General features: G+C 38.9%; 1 protein-coding gene across 2 annotated transcripts in view; it reads right to left on the bottom strand.

Moving 5' to 3' along the window:
• Nucleotides 1–8,511, bottom strand: part of ANKRD10 (ankyrin repeat domain 10) — a 37,862-nt gene extending 29,351 nt beyond the window's left edge. For both annotated transcript variants that reach the window (XM_062601692.1, XM_062601693.1), the window contains exons 1-2: nucleotides 8,156–8,511; nucleotides 2,143–2,295 (exon numbers count right to left, since the gene is read on the bottom strand). In XM_062601692.1, coding sequence (XP_062457676.1) covers nucleotides 2,143–2,295; nucleotides 8,156–8,356 — 354 coding nt within the window. In that variant the 5' untranslated portion in view covers nucleotides 8,357–8,511. The remainder of the gene's footprint in view (nucleotides 1–2,142; nucleotides 2,296–8,155) is intronic.
• Nucleotides 8,512–15,953: the final 7,442 nt, after the last annotated feature.

Genomic DNA, 15,953 nt, shown 5'->3' with positions numbered 1-15,953 from the left:
GTGGATTACATTGTGGAAGACGTATTATTTACATTAGTGTCTGTTCCCTGTCAGTATCTAAATCTACCCCTAGAAATCTTGTAGGATACAATCGTCACTACCTCAATAGAAAAAATTCAGGACCACATCACTCTTCCTCCTGTGGGGGACCACAGATCTCTTTGTTATTTGGATTTGCTCTGGTGACAGGCCAACAGTTTAGAAAGAATACTCCCAAATCATGAAGACTAGCCACTCCTTCAGCAGGAATGAATTTCCAGTCTGCTTTTAACTGCAGATTATACTGCCTTCTGCTTTCCCTTAAAGACATCTGCATTGTTGTCCTTAGCCCAAGGGAAATCTCCCCATATTTTTCTCCTCTTCTTCTGAGGTATAGATGCTACTTCTTCTTCTTTAATAACCTCATCCACAAGATCTGACCTTTTTTTTCCATCATTGCAAGACAGCAACCTTGTTCTTCAGCTTCCATTTCAACCTCACTGGTCATTTCTCTTTATCTTCATAGCTGAAGCTTTCATTCTTCTCATTCATTCATCTGCACTCATTCACTGGTCATTTCTCTTTATCTTCATAGCTGAAGCTTTCATTCTTCTCATTCATTCATCTGCACTCATTCACTGGTCATTTCTCTTTATCTTCATAGCTGAAGCTTTCATTCTTCTCATTCATTCATCTGCACTCATTCACTGGTCATTTCTCTTTATCTTCATAGCTGAAGCTTTCATTCTTCTCATTCATTCATCTGCACTCATTCTTCTCTTCTCATTTAGCAGACACATGTAGATCTTTAGTCCATGTGTGCCACGTCTCCTCTCTCATCACCATTTCTTCACATTTTCACCTGGACTCTAGATGCATTTTTAGTTCTTGCATTTTCTTTTCTGAAGATTCTACCGCTACATAACAATAGCTTATTGCATAAGTTACTTGTTTCAGATATCAAGAAGATGTGGTTTATAGCCTCTGCATCCAGTCATCTTCATTGTTTCTACAATTCTCTTGGTGTCTCTCACAGCTGTTCTCAATGCACCAGCCTTCTTTTCTGCAAACTCAACACAAACTTCCCCATTTCTTATTTTTGCATAACTAAAAAAAAAAAAGTACTAGAAATGCAAAAGCTCAAGTTCTTCAGCAATCTTAGCTTAATTTTACTGCATATAAAACAGTCTGGCCATTAAATATTTTACAAAAAGTTAGATGCTTCAGGCCAGAGACTTCATAGCTGCAGTGCTGTACTACAGTGTTAGTAACTAATATCAGAGCATATGCAATTTACAATCATACAATGTTATAAATACAATTTTCCAGTACTGATATAAAGCTACATATTATGTATGCACAGCATGTATAGAGATACTTTCAGTACTGAATGGATTCTGCAAAAGTGTTTTAAACACTTGATTCTGTTACTGTACCAGAATACAAGAGTCCTTTACATATATTTTGCTGTATTAATCCACTCTCTGCTACCAAATAAAGCATTATCCATACACAGAATAACAGTAGTGGAAAATTATCAGAGAAAAAAAAATCACTCATTCATACTTTGTTAATAAAGTACCTATTTCTAATCTACTCACAGGAAGTTACTAGTAGAACTTTGGAAATAATCTAAAAATGGGAACAGTATGAAGCCAAATACAACTTAAAATAAACCATAGCAGGCCTTATGATTTAGTCATATATCTAGCTAGTACTAATGAAGAACCATGAAGGTCTTGCGATTCAGTAGATAATGGTGAAGTCACTATATTTGATTTTTCAATTATTAATAAAATTTAAATAAGTAAGACCTTTCTCATTTTTTTCCTCCCCCCCCCATAGCAGCATTATAATATCAGTATAATTCCCAATACTGTCAATACTAGACCATCACGAAATCATTTTGTTCCAAAAAGTAGCAAGATGTCAATTCCTGATATAAGTAAGTATGTTCTCCAAACTTTTATGGACTTAAAGAACATTTATTAATTCTACTTCTATGACAACTATCAGTTATAGGCCTTTTTCATCAAGTAATTTGACTTATGCTGATGTTTAAGATACAATCTTTACATATACATGTAGACACATGCAGTAAAAAGGGACCAAAACCATCATTCCAAAATTACACACAGACATGAAACACGCATTAGCCCATACCTGTTTGTTTATGTTGGCCCCCACTTGAATCAACCAAATCAAGCACTGAGGATGTCCTCCAAAAGCAGCAATGTGGGCTGGTGTTTGAGCAAAACGTGTCGTACTGGCATTTACAGAAGCTCCAGCTCTCACTAACTGCATTAGGCACTCCAGCTTTAAAGACACGAGGGAATAAAAATAAAAATTTTATAAAGCTGTGCTATGACACAATTAACGTGGGTTAAATAAAAACATCCCAGAAAACTAACGTAAGTAGTAGAAGTAAGTGGATGCAAAACAATCAGTGAGAATATAAACATTACGATTGTTCACCTCTTCCCTATGTTCTTTCATCAGAGACCATACCTGAAAAGCACTTAATTCTCCCCCTCCAAACCGAATGTCAGGATTCACTTTTAGGAGGGAGGAGGAAGGGGCACAAATACCTCAGAGTTGACTTTAAATAGTTGGTTCACTTTTGTTACAGGGTGGGGGTGGGGAATTCTGAGATAGCAAAGCTGCAAACACAATAATAAATAGGTATTACTAATTAATGTTTGCCAAAACAATAGAGTTGTGTTAGGAGATATACCGGATAATTTTTCAGAAATTTTAGAGGAAAGTAAACTGGGAAATGCAAGAAGGATTTTAAATTTCTTTAATTTTTTCCTGAAGGAACTGAACTAGATTAAAACTGTTAGTTTTCCTTAATAAAGTTAATCTATATCTAACAAGGAATGAATTATTTTTATCACCTTCCTGTTATTACAGCTGAAGAGCTATTAAAATGAAATAACATGCATGTCTGTAATAGTGCTAAAAAAAGCTCTTTCCTTTAAAAAAAATGCCACTCTATATTCTGGCTTTCATTCTCCTATCATAATAACCAGAAGTATCAGATATCAGAACAGCTGCTATTTTTAAGATGTTCATAACATCACATTTGTAGACACTAAGAAACCACAGCCCTGATGACCTCAACTTTCAAAAATAGCCAAAAAGTACTCTTTTCCTGTGTTACATAGTGACACTGTCTTTTTGTTGATAGGAAAAGGAATGCACTATTGTAAAATAAACAATTTAGTCTAGGCTTCAATTTATTGTGGTTAGAAAACAAATCCAACCACACACACGCAATAACAAAATAGAAAAAAAAATCCCTACCACAATGATTCAGGACATTGGATCACATAAGAGAAAAATCTACTGGTCAGTCTCCCATTATTAAATAAAATGCTTATTAGCCATACCATAGCTGTGGAATAATTTGTTCATAAAGGAGTGATTAGAAAATTTCAGAAAGTCAGTTGGCAGCTTGATTAAGCATAAACATCAAAATTCCAATGCTATTCTCTGCTGCTGTATAATGTCAATCTTGCTCATTTATCTTTTTTAATTTGTAAATTCTTGATCTCAAGAAGTTATCTAAATGAGATTAAAAGACCATTTGCTATTAAAGTTTTGCAAATAGCTTTTCCCCCCTCTCTGTACAGTTCAAACAAGTATACGTGAACCATGTATCTCATGGCTTAACAAAAGCACTTTAAAGGATTGTAGTGGACTTAAAATTAGACATAGAAAAAACACCATTAATTCACCATGAAGAAAATGTCCAGGGGTGAGAGTAACTGAAATATTGCAATACTAATGAATCTAGCTCCATAAATCTTAACATCAACCAAAGAGAAAGTTATCTTTTAAAAAGCAAGCAAGTACCCGCACTGCAAAAAAGTGATGATAGTTCCACTAAGGTATAACAAAACTACTATAATAAAAAATGTAATTCTAATGCTAGGTTACCTAAATAAACGCTGTATTTTCTAATCTCAGATTTTCCTTATTGTCTATATACTAGCCCTCCCAATATGGCCGTTAACCACTAATAAATAATTATTAATGATGGAAAAAGATTCAGCAACACCCAGAGGTTCCTCTGTTGTAATTGCAAACAAAAGTAAAGTTCAGCCAGTTTTTTTAAACAGAATTAATTTGAGAACGCTTTCATGTAAGCGTTATAACTTCAGCAAAGACATAGGCTTTATAGTCTGCCAAATTAAGGGCGAGGGAGGGAGTGGAACTGGTGAACCAGTGTTCTCTAGTAGTATTTAAATCTACTTTAAAAGATAGGTATGTCATGATTAATTTACAACTTCACATGTAAATTCTTTCCTTTGTGCTTTTGTTATCTCTTACAGGATTGTAACAACAAAAACAATGTTGCATCCTATTAAAAGCTGAAGCATGCTGTCTTCTGTATCATGGCTGGAAGAAAAAAAAAATACTTCTTCCAACACTATCAAAGAGAGAGGTGAGTTACTTCTGTGGACAGGAAAAGGCAAACAGACCTCAAACCAAAAACCCACTGGATTACTTATGTTTTAAAACAGGACATGAGTCTGCTTTTGTTAAGCACCCTTTTTACCTATGGAGACATTTTCCACTGTACTACTATATCTAAAATGGAGGTGGAAGTGTGATTTAATGAAGAAGATGGGCAAGTATCCATGTACCAGCAAAACATCAAGGAAGAAATGGACGTTTTTGTTTATAATACTTTTGTTCCAAAAGAAACAGTGCACTATTATTTTGCTTGCCAGAATGTAAAAGGTCAAATGGCAAAAATACATATAAAGAAGCATGAAAAGAGTACAAATAAGTAGATACAGTTAAAGAAAAAAATACATATGCAAGCATTTAAAAATAAAAATGAAAATCAGTATAAAACAAAGCAAAGCAACAGCAGCTTTGTATCTTATCCTTGCCTTTTCTACCTCTATGGTAGCTTTTCAGATCACTGTTTTACATTCAGATCTATCTTCTTTTCATCAGAAAACTCCAGAATGCCAGTAAAATTTAGGGCACTACATAATTAACTCTAATTTGAATACAGAGCTCTAACGATAATCTATTTAGATCTCACGCTATAAGCAGTTCTTTGCTGCCAGGGAATATCCTGAAAATACACTGTATGAAAAAAAAAAAAAAAAAAAAAAAACCACCCACCATACTTTCACTGAAATTTCAAATATTAAAACCAGGAATGCTTATCTATCATTTTAAAATCACTTTTCTTATAATTTATTATTTGTAAGCTCTTCAGGCATGTTTCAACAAAATAAGTCGTATTTACTCATAAATACCATGCTTTCATTTTTTGCTTACGAGACGATGTCTTTATTGCTAGTAGGCCAGTATTTCCCAATAAAAACTCTTTTTCTTCTTTCACATATCCATCCCTAATGCATACTTCCTTTTAATCATGCTTCCTCATTGTGGCATGTCTACTACTGTATGCAAGAAGGTAGTTCTACAAAGCTTTATTCTATAATAATTTTCTAATGCCCTTTGATATAGTGAGGCTTTCTTCCACGCTCAACTTGTGTGACAAGTAAAGGAAAAGAAAGGTTTGTATATTGTTAAAGCTCACCAACCCTGGACTCAGGCTGCGTGTGCTTGTGTGCACAGATGTATAAATTGTTTTAGATTTTACTGCTTACAAGTTGTTCTACAAAGACTTCTTCCAGAAAGGAACCAGAGCGATTTTGTCATTCCAACTTCACAGAGAGACCAAGTTAGAGCCAATACATGTCTCCTGGACCATACTGTTAAATTACTCTATGCTAAAAGAACAGCCATGAAGTTCTGTTGCAGTCTAGTTTCTTTCAGGAAAGGAGTAACAAACACATGAAAAGCCTCAAAAAAGATCTAGAGAAACAAAAAAGTCCCAGAAGAGGGAAAGAGTCTTGCTGGGTAACTACTAATGAACACTTCAAAACCTCAATACTTTGAAAAAGAGTAGAACTTTCCATTTGCAATTACGAGCAGTCTGAATTTGGAAAAAAACACCACATAAATAAGAATGTAAAAGCCATGTATGTTAACGCTTGCTGAAAGCAGCTATTGTTTCACTGTTGGCAATTGCCTATTAGCAGGTGAAAGGCAAAAATATAACTGTCTCTAGTGAGCACACAAAAAAAATCCAATTATATTAGTGCATCTTTTTGAAGTGTGCTGTATAGTCTCTAGCTCAAAGAAATAATATATAACAAAAACATAAAACATGCACATGACTTTCATAAATTGAAGTCACCCCTGTCTTTCTGTCACAAGACAGAAAAAGCCATGTATTTGTAGAGCAGTATACAGACATCCGTAGCCTGTATCATCTTTGCAAGTTTCATTACACTTTCCCCACTGTATGCAAACCTTCCTCCCCCCCCCCCAATAAAAGTACATTTTGCTGTGGGTACCTAGGAATGAACATTACAAGATAGTGTGTTTATATTGTTCCCTTTGTCTGATATTTCTCTAAGAGTCTCTGACAGGAATGATAACATACGCAAAAACCTAATATATCCTAACATAATAGGTAAAAAGCATGAGAAGCTCAAAGGTGGAAGGGAAGGATGCCTCCAAAGCCCAACTCAATATTTGAAGGGCAAAAGTAAGACTGCTGAATGCAGGGACAGAGGAGAAATTCTTACAAGATGGAGAAAAAAAACATGATAGGCAGAACACTAATAATAGCAAATCATAGCATTACTTCATGACAAGATTTTAAGTATTTCTTTCTGAATATGAAAGACAGCTTCTGAACAGGTAAATAACCACTTCAGCTATGTTCATAAAGTGCTTCTCAAACAAGTATTGCAGAGCCCATCATCTAACATATAGAATCCATCTCTTAATGTATCTTCATAAATCATTATGACTGTTATGTACATTCATTTTCCTTTCCTAGCACACGATCAATAAACAGACAGAAATATATTGGAAAAGAGAAGGAGAACAAAAACAAAAAAAACCCTCAAAATCAAAAGCCAAACAAATCAATGGAAAACCCACGTATTTCTAGGCTAGAATTCTGCACTGAAAAGAATACTAACAGCATTAAGAGCTGGGAAAGACCTACATAAATCAATAAATTAGGATATCACCCATCTTAGGCTTTCAAAGTTAAGAACAAGCCAAAGAAGAAAGGTATTTTAGAAAAATAAAGGGGAACTTCTCCATTTGGCTGTTTCCTAAATAGCTACTAATTCCATTTTCAAGGCTGTTAATCCACCAAAGGACTATTTTTAAAATGGCATTAGGAATTCTTATATAGTAGGCTTCCATTACTGCCTGTCAGCTCGGAAAGAAAAATCACAGTATTTTTTTTAACCTTAAGGTTCAAAACGACCTGAAGGCAGGAGGTTTCAAGACTTCTGCCTTTAAAAGCACAACTCTGTCCGTGGAAGCAAGGAACAACATCTAGAGTTGAGTGCAGCTACTTTTCTTATCTGGGTGTTTTCTGCCTTGCAACGGTGCCAACGCAGTTAACTCCACGCTCGCATAGCTGCGCGCACACACCGCAAATTTATCCTTGACATTGAAGGCACCAGAGAAGGAGCGCTCTACAAGCACAATCATCTTCTTCCCAAACGCCTAACAAGCCGGTTGTCATAACAGAGGCACCACAACAGAACAGTCTCCAGGTGTGGAGTCTGGCGGCGGAAAGGGCCGTGACTAGCGCTGCGGACAGAGCATGAGGCACGAGCAGAGCGTGGGTTAGTAGCGGCGCGCGGAAGCGGCGGCGGCGCGGGCGGCGGCGGGGGGCGGAGCCTCCTGCCCCGCCTCCTCCCCATTGGCTCCCGCGGCCCCTCGCCGCCGACCCGGGCGCCTTTTGAACCGCGGCCCCACCGTTGCCCCTCAGCGCCGCTCGCCGGCGTGGGGAGAAGAGGGGGCGAGCGAGGGAGGGGGTCGAGGGACGCCCGCTCCCGCCGCCACAGGGGCGGGGTGGACGGGGAGGGTTCAGGGGCGGCGGGTGCCACCAGCCCCACGGCCCGCCCCACCGGTCGCGGGAGGGAGAGGGAAAGCCCCGAGCGACGCGCGCGGCCGAGGAACCCCCTTCCCCCCGCCCGCGGGGAGGGGGGCGGCGGGCGCCTCACGGCAGCGCGCAGGGGGCAAAGATGGCGCCGCGTTGCGCGCGAGCGGGACTCGCGCCTTCCTTCTTCCTCCTCCCCCCGCCGCCGCCGGCCGAGCCGGGCCCCACCTTGCCGAAGTGCGCGGCCCAGTGGATGGGCGTCCAGCCGTAGAAGGAGTCCTCGGCCGCCAAGTCGGAGCGCGGCGAGCTCTGGAGCAGCGCGCACAAGGCCGGCACGTCCCCATCGCGGCAGGCGCGGTGCAAAGGGAAGCGCAGGGTCAGCAGCTCCTCGCTGGAGAAACCCGCCTCGGGGCCGGCTCCCAGCGACATGGCGGGCAGGGGGGGAGCGCGGCGACAGAGAGGGTGGTGGCGGGAGGGGAAAGAGAAGGGGGGGAGCAGGGAAGAGGGAGGGGGGGAGAAGAAGCGGGCGGGCGGAGGCGCGCTGGCCAGGCTGGGAGCGGCGGCGGCGACTGCGGCTGCCGTTAGCTGCCCGAGCACAAAGGAAGCGGGGCGGAGGCGGGGCCGGGCGCGCCGCTCCTCCCGCCGCGGGCGGGCGGCCGAGCAGGCGCGCGGCGGGAAGCGCGCGCGCGGCCGCCCCCCTCTTCCCCCCCCGGCAGGGGCGGGGCGGGGCGGGGCGGGAGCTCGCGCGCGGCTGCCGCGGCTGCCGCGGCCCCCCTCGCGGCTACATTTTTCCGTTGCCTCAGGCGGGGGAGGCTGGTTGCAGCCGCCGCCTCGGCGTTCGCTGCCCGCGGCGGCCTTGCCGGGGCGCGGGGCGGTGCTTGTGGGCTGGAAGGAGCGAGCGAGCGAGCGAGCAGGCGCCGCAGTGTTTTTTGATTTTGTCCTTCTGTTGTTGGGAGGACAGACAAACGGCAAATGTTCCCGCTTCTCTTCGTGCGCAGGCGAGAGCTGCTGGAGAGGGGGCTCCGCCTCGGGGCGCAAAGCGTCGCAAGGCCTTTCCGAGCCTTTGCTGCTCACAAGGGAGTAGGTTTCCCTGGAGGGATGCGGTTCTAGCTTTTTAATGCACTAGGCTTACCCAGAAGTGAGCACATAGACTGTTGAGTCCCCAAAGCGCCCGCGCGATTTTCAGGCTGGTAGGCTTGTGCGCCACAGTGGTTCAGGCACAGTGAAAGCCTGGCAGATAGTGAGCCCTCCGCTTAAACCCCTGTAGTTTTGAAATCTCGCCTGAGATGTAATCTAGCAGCAGGAGCAAGTTGGTGATAGGGCAGGATGTTTAACGCCTCTCTGGAAGCACTCAATAGAAAATTCTGTTGAAACAACCTGTACTTGCTCAAACCCTTGTCCGGGCGCCTCTGCGCCAGTAGGCTTGTTCACCTCAGCAGGCGCGCTCAGCTTGAGGGGACTACCTGTGTGTGTGTGGTGTGTCTCCTTGCTTGGGACCCTGACCTGCTATTGCATACTCTGTTCTGTTCTCTTAATGCACCCTCCCCAATTATAACAAATTTCTCACCACATGGAGAAATCAGTCCTTGAGTAATGACTGCAGAAACCTCTGGAAAGTTCTGCCTGTTGTCTGTAACCTTGACACAAGATGGCTGTCCATTTATTTAATGGGAGAAGTGAAACTTAGGGCGAAAATGAATGTTGTTTTAAATCTTTAATGCCAAGTTTTGATGGCGAGATGCTTAAAAATTTAATAATATGTCTGTAAAAGATAAATACACCAAATTCTTTTCTGTTGAAGGTGTTGTTTACTACTTTCCTGACAGTAATAAGCTCTAGTAGTAAACATAAATCTGTGGTATTATGTAATGTGTTTGTGTAAATCTAAGTACTTCAATGTGTCCAAACAGAGAGGGGAATATTGCTTTTTCAGTATATATTAAATGATGCAAGCCAGGAATTATGTTCTGGGGCATCAAAGTATGAAGCCATTTCTGTCAAAAGTACCAAGAGATACAGGCAATTTAAAGGCTTTCCTTTAACATCAAGTGAAACTGATGTTTAAGGTATAGTGAAATACCATGTGGATCATATAGGAATTCTGATTTCTCAGGCAATTTTTTTTTAATCTCAAATGGAAGCAAAAATTAGAAATTAGGAAAAACAGAACATTCTTAACTGTTTTTGGATTTTGTGTGTGAGAAATGTGTGTTTTGTATTGTGGTGGGAAGAAACTATAAAGGATGTCTTAGTTTTCAAAGATTTTACCTTTTAAAGACAAAATTCAACTAAGAAGACATGAAGACTTACTGGTTATTTTTTCTAGTGCCACTCAGGTGCCTCAGTACTGATACATGAACACTCCTGCAGTAGCTATTTTTTCATTTTTTTTTCAAACAAGAAATGGCTATGTTATTACATTGCTGCCTAGTTTTTATACCATAAAAAGGTGATCTCTCCTGCCAAGTAATTACATACAAGTGAAGACACTATCTTTAAAGCTCTTGAACAGAAGGTATAAATAACAGTGTAGTTATTTTTGTTAGGTTGCTTTATTTTCTGGTGACCAATTTGCTGTTCATGTAATCCCCCCCAAAATAAAAAACTAGTTCAAAAATTATTTACTATGCAGTTGGTAATGGCATATGTATTTGTTAATATTTCTTGTCTACAAGCCACTTTTAGTTAGCTTTTTTGGATTTATAGCTACAACTGTGTAGATACAGTATCAAATCCTCAGAGATAAGAATCCAACACAAAGAAAAAGACCTAACTGCAAGCAGAAAGAACTGCACCGTGAAATAAAGGCTACCATAAAATACCCTCTTGGCGCTTCTACATATGTTTCTCATGACAATAGTCTTCTTGCCTGCATATAATCTTAGGACTCGGGCAGATTGCCTATGGACAGGAGAACTTTCTAGTCTTCAATGAGGTGATAAGGCAATTCATTCACTGTAGAAAGGTGCTGAAGATGAATGGATTCTTTGTCGGATTGAGGCATTCTCATGCAGAGAAAGTGTTTTCCAGGATGCTGCTGCAGCAACAGACTGTAGATTTGACATAAAAGATTCCTTAAAATACCACAGTGGTGGCCTGAGCTAGAAACAATGAATTTAGACTGCAGATAAAATTATAAGAAAACAAAACACTTCTGTTTGCAAAGTTTTGATTTTGACTGTCAAGTAATAAAACATGGCTGTCAGTACTGCAGACAGGCAGCATAAATCTTAAACCAAGAAATACCATATTTTAACCATAAATCCATACAAATTATTAACTATATGTGGTTATATTTTTTTATACCAGTACTAAGTTAGCGACCAGAAGGACAGAAGGAAACCTTGCTGTCTGAAAACTTGTGTTTTGACCTCAGTGCTGTTCTTCATTTTTACCTTATTTGAACAATAGAGGTGCCTCATTAACTTTTTCATCTGTAATATGGGAATAATAAATTAATGCCCTGAGTGGTGATATGAAGCTCAGTTAATCAAGTTTCGCAAAGTGCTTTGAGATAAAAATATAACTTTATGATATAAATAAATAGATGAAGAATTTCAAGAACAAGAGTAACATCAACTAATATTTGTGTCCACTAGCTATTTTTTATCAAACTAAAATAATGCTCAGCTTTGTACAGGCTGCCAAGCTATGGATTTCAAAATAACAATGAACTGTAGAAAAGCTCTCCTAAAGCTGGTGACACTGAAGAAGAGAGAAGTTAAATGCTTTCGCCAGGGGAGGGAGTATCTTCAGATACAGCAACTTCAGTTAAGTGCCAATTCATTGGTGGTCTTTGCTTTATGAAAAAAACTGCACTTCTGTTGGATATGGCCCTTGTATTCACAGGCCCTAAGAATTCATCATCCTATGTGCACATCTGCTTCTGCATGGTGTGGGTTTTTTTCCCACATTTCAAATTTCTCTAGGCAGATGCTAACACTTTAAATCAGTATGCTTGAGTCTGAGATTAAATAATGAAGATCCCATATGACAGAACAGTTGAAAAGAAAATAAAATTACTGCATGTTATAAAAATTGTCGTTACCAGAATGTCTGGTATTAAAGAATGCAGTTTCTTAGGTTGAGAACAGGCAAACTGTTTCCTTATGTCTTCTATATAAGCACTAACATAAGCAGTAACAGTGCTTATAGTTAATTACATAGTTATATAGTTAGGTAGTTACAAACATTCACATATTGTTTGTAACTATCATAAAAAGTAATGAATATTAAAAAGTGGGCTATAGTGAAGGTGAACATCAGCTAAATATTCCTGAACTTGAGAAGATTTATATTCAAAATTTGCATATGTGTTCCATCTCTTACTGGGATATACAAACTTCCATAACAGATAAAGGCAGTGGACTATCTCATTTTCTTACAGACACTGTCTTTAATTTATTTGCCTTGTAACACTCCTTGCAAGACAGGTAAGTGCTATTGTATTGCTTTTGCAAATAGGGAAGCAGAATACAGAGAAGGGAAGTAGCTGTAAGTGTCATGCAGAAACTCTGCATATGGAACTGAACTTCAGTATCTTAAGTTTCATGACTAAATTCCTAGATTAGGAGGTCAAGTTTTTTTTTTTTTTATTTCCTCTATAGTAATCTACAGAAAATATTTCAAAATTGACAGTCACGGTATTCTCACTTTGATACAGATTCCTTAATCAGTTTGTAGTTGGCATACAATTTAGAGAGTTAAATTCTTCTTTGTTTTTTTTTTTTTAACTGTAGATGATACTGTTATCTAGTTAAATACAAAAAATATATACTATTAATATTCTGCTTTCCTGTTGGCACCATTGATATATTTTGGCAATGGAGTTTACAGGTTAATTAACTTTAATTGAAATTAATCTGAATTAAAAATGTTTTCTCTGCCCGTTTCTATATCTTGTGAAAGCAGGGACACAGGAATTCTGTTTTTCTTTACAATTCATTACAATTACATTGTAGTCCTTCTGACATTATCCTTGTTATCCTCTGTACTCTTGAAGGTATTTACCACATTCTTTCTCTCCTAAAGATCAGATACGTAGAATTATAAGTCCATGTTAGATGGTTCTAGCTTTCTAGATTATATATTTGGTTTCCCACACAAATGTAGTTGGCGTTGTAAACTATGTGCGTATGGTGTAAGTCAGGAAACTGAAAGTGATTGATTAAACTGTAATTTACACGTCTATGAAAAAAGGAAGCAGTAATATATAACTTAATAACATGCCAGGTTGTTTTCATTTTGTGGTTTGTATGAGTGTTTGCAGATTAGCTAAAGAACACATTTTATCTGGTCCTGAATTCCATAAAGCATCCTGGCTTCAGAGGAGCATCTTGTTTGAGGCGATTTCACAAAAGGCTAATGATAATCCGGACAAACTAATTCAACTGATACTCATTCTGTTTTGAAACTACCAGGTAACTGTGACAAAAATGTAACATTATTTTAGACACCATGAATTTTAGCAATGATGGGAAACTTTCCATCATTTTGCTAGTGTAAATGGTGTCTGATTCATCATATTCAGGAACTAGGTCAAAGATTAGATTGACTTCCTATTTTTGATTACACTTGAAACCACAACTGAGTGGTGTACTAATTAAAAAATGTTGTTCTTATATGTATTTTCTTGCTGCCTTCACCTTTCTGCAGAGAAGAGCAACTACTCTGTTGTGATTGCTCCTAAAACAGAATAGGAAATAAAGATTATTCTTTCAGATAGAAGTTATTAGTAGAAACAGTTGGAACGTTTTAAAAGTTAATTAAATTAACATCAAAGCATTAATGCTCAAATGCTAAAGATACATTTGTGTAGTGTCTGAGGCCTCTCAAGGCACAAAACCCAGAAAATGAATAGCAACAGTAGTTGCTAACATGAAAAAAGCCGTGAGTGGAAAAACGGAAAACTGAAAGTCCTTTATCCTCCTTTCCAGTCCTCAATTCTCAGAGTTTTGTCTGGCAAGGAAAGCAAGAAATCTGTCTGACTTTCAAATAATTACTGATGTATAACTCCATTGCAGGCTAGTAGCAAAGAACAGCTGCTTGTCGTTGTAGCCAAAGCCAGCTTTTCCTTCTGCCATCCCCCATTTCTGACTGCCTTCCCTGGGGAAAAGCTATCTCACTATTAAATAAACTAGGGTTGGGTTGCAAGACAAACCAAGATTCCATTAGGAAAACATTTACCCATGCATAAAGAAGCCTTTAAAAAAAACTCCACTACTTAACAAATGATGTGATTTTGTGGGTAATAAATAAAAATAGATTTGTTACACTACAGTTGTAAAACTGCCATCTTTTATGAGGCAAGGAAGAGTGACTGTGTTCATTATAAGGCTTTGTAAAGTCTGCCTCCATGCAACTAATCTCTTCTGATATGCATGATTCATCTGGGCTGTGCTTAACTGAGGAGTCTAGTGCCTAAAAAGTAAAGTTAATTTTACTTGTTTACTTTTTGACAAATTACTCTTCTTTCTTTTACATGCCTTACCAGTTTTTAGCTGAAAATGAGCTTTTCTTGAGAGACAAAATACAAGCATTGTGGTTAGAGAAAACAGTTTGGTGAGAAATCAGTATCAAACCATTTCCATTTATATTGAGCATAGATAACTGCAATGAAAAGGTCCTTCTGTGTCATCCTCTTCAAATTGTGCTGTTTAAAATTAAGAAAAAAAAGTAGGCATCTGTGTATAGTTACATGGATGCCAGAAGCTCACAATATCTCCATTTATCTTTACATTTAAGATGCATAGAAAACAGAAATCCTGACTACTTGCAGTTAGTAAAGAACTTTTATCTGAAAAAATGCACGTGTGTGTGGAGTCCCGCTCAAGTTCCTATTTAAATACTTCACATTTTGACTCCCTGAATTCCTCCTGATAGGTCATTAGAGAGCCTGTCTTCTTTAACTGCTACGCAATGTTGAGTAGTTGTCCTGTTCTACCCCGCTATTCAGTGATGGAGGAAGTGGGTTACATGTTGTGTAGCGCTTTGAAGTCTTTGGGGATTTAAGGAATAAAAGGCCATGTAAAATACCATAAAATTTTCAGCTCTCACATTCAGAGGAAGGGTAACATGGGGTATTGCATGTTGTGACTCATGGAATTTATGGCTGCCTTTATGGAATCTGTGTAGCTAAGCATAATAAACTTTTAACACACCAAACAAACTTTCCATACATTAAAGTTCATGTTATCTATGACTACTATTTGCACTACTTTGTTTTGCACTGAGATGGAAGTTTGAAATAGAACATTTACGTAACATTTATTCAGATGTCAAATGAAATAAAAATCAAACGATTCCATTTACACAGATATAGAGATACACAGATATATCTAATAATTTTACAGTTCAGTAACCCAGAAGTCTTACCCTGGAAAAAATGTTTAATAAAGGGATATTGCCATTTCCGCTTACAAAGACAACAAACAGAAATCTTGAGAAGGGGGAACAGTATGAAATGTCTTATATGTGAGTCCGAGTGTTTGTGAAACCTTCACTCTGTTAAGTGAGAGTAGATGCTTATATTTGAGGGTTTTTGCTCTTACGCCTTTAAGAGGGCAACAGAGCATACTGTCTCTCCCAATAGTAGTTTAATAAAGGAATTGTAGCACCATCTTTTTGTCAGAGGGTGGTGTCTAGGTGTTTAAATTGTTCACAAAAGAGAGCGAAAAGACAAGCAGACTACGTTATAAGCATATGTTTCTGTTTTAGCTAGCAGAATATGAAAGGAGCCATCTTGTGGTTGTCTCTTTTGTGAATAAAATGTTACTATAATATTGCCTTGGAAAGCTGAAGTTAAAGCTGCGCCTGTACTTCCATGATAATGTTTCTTCTACTTGCTCGTGAAAGTTGAATTTGGAGTAAAAATTGACATTGTTTGTTTTACTCAGAGTAATTTTTTATTCTATCACATTTCTGATTCTGCCAAATCTTCAGAACTAAAATAATTCATCTGTCTATTCATACCAAATTAGACTTGATTTGTTCGTAATATACTATACACCTCTGCTAGTCAGTCTGT

This window comes from Rhea pennata, chromosome 1, assembly GCF_028389875.1.
Source record: "Rhea pennata isolate bPtePen1 chromosome 1, bPtePen1.pri, whole genome shotgun sequence".
NCBI lineage: Eukaryota > Metazoa > Chordata > Aves > Rheiformes > Rheidae > Rhea > Rhea pennata.
This window is presented reverse-complemented; position numbering and strand designations above follow the sequence as displayed.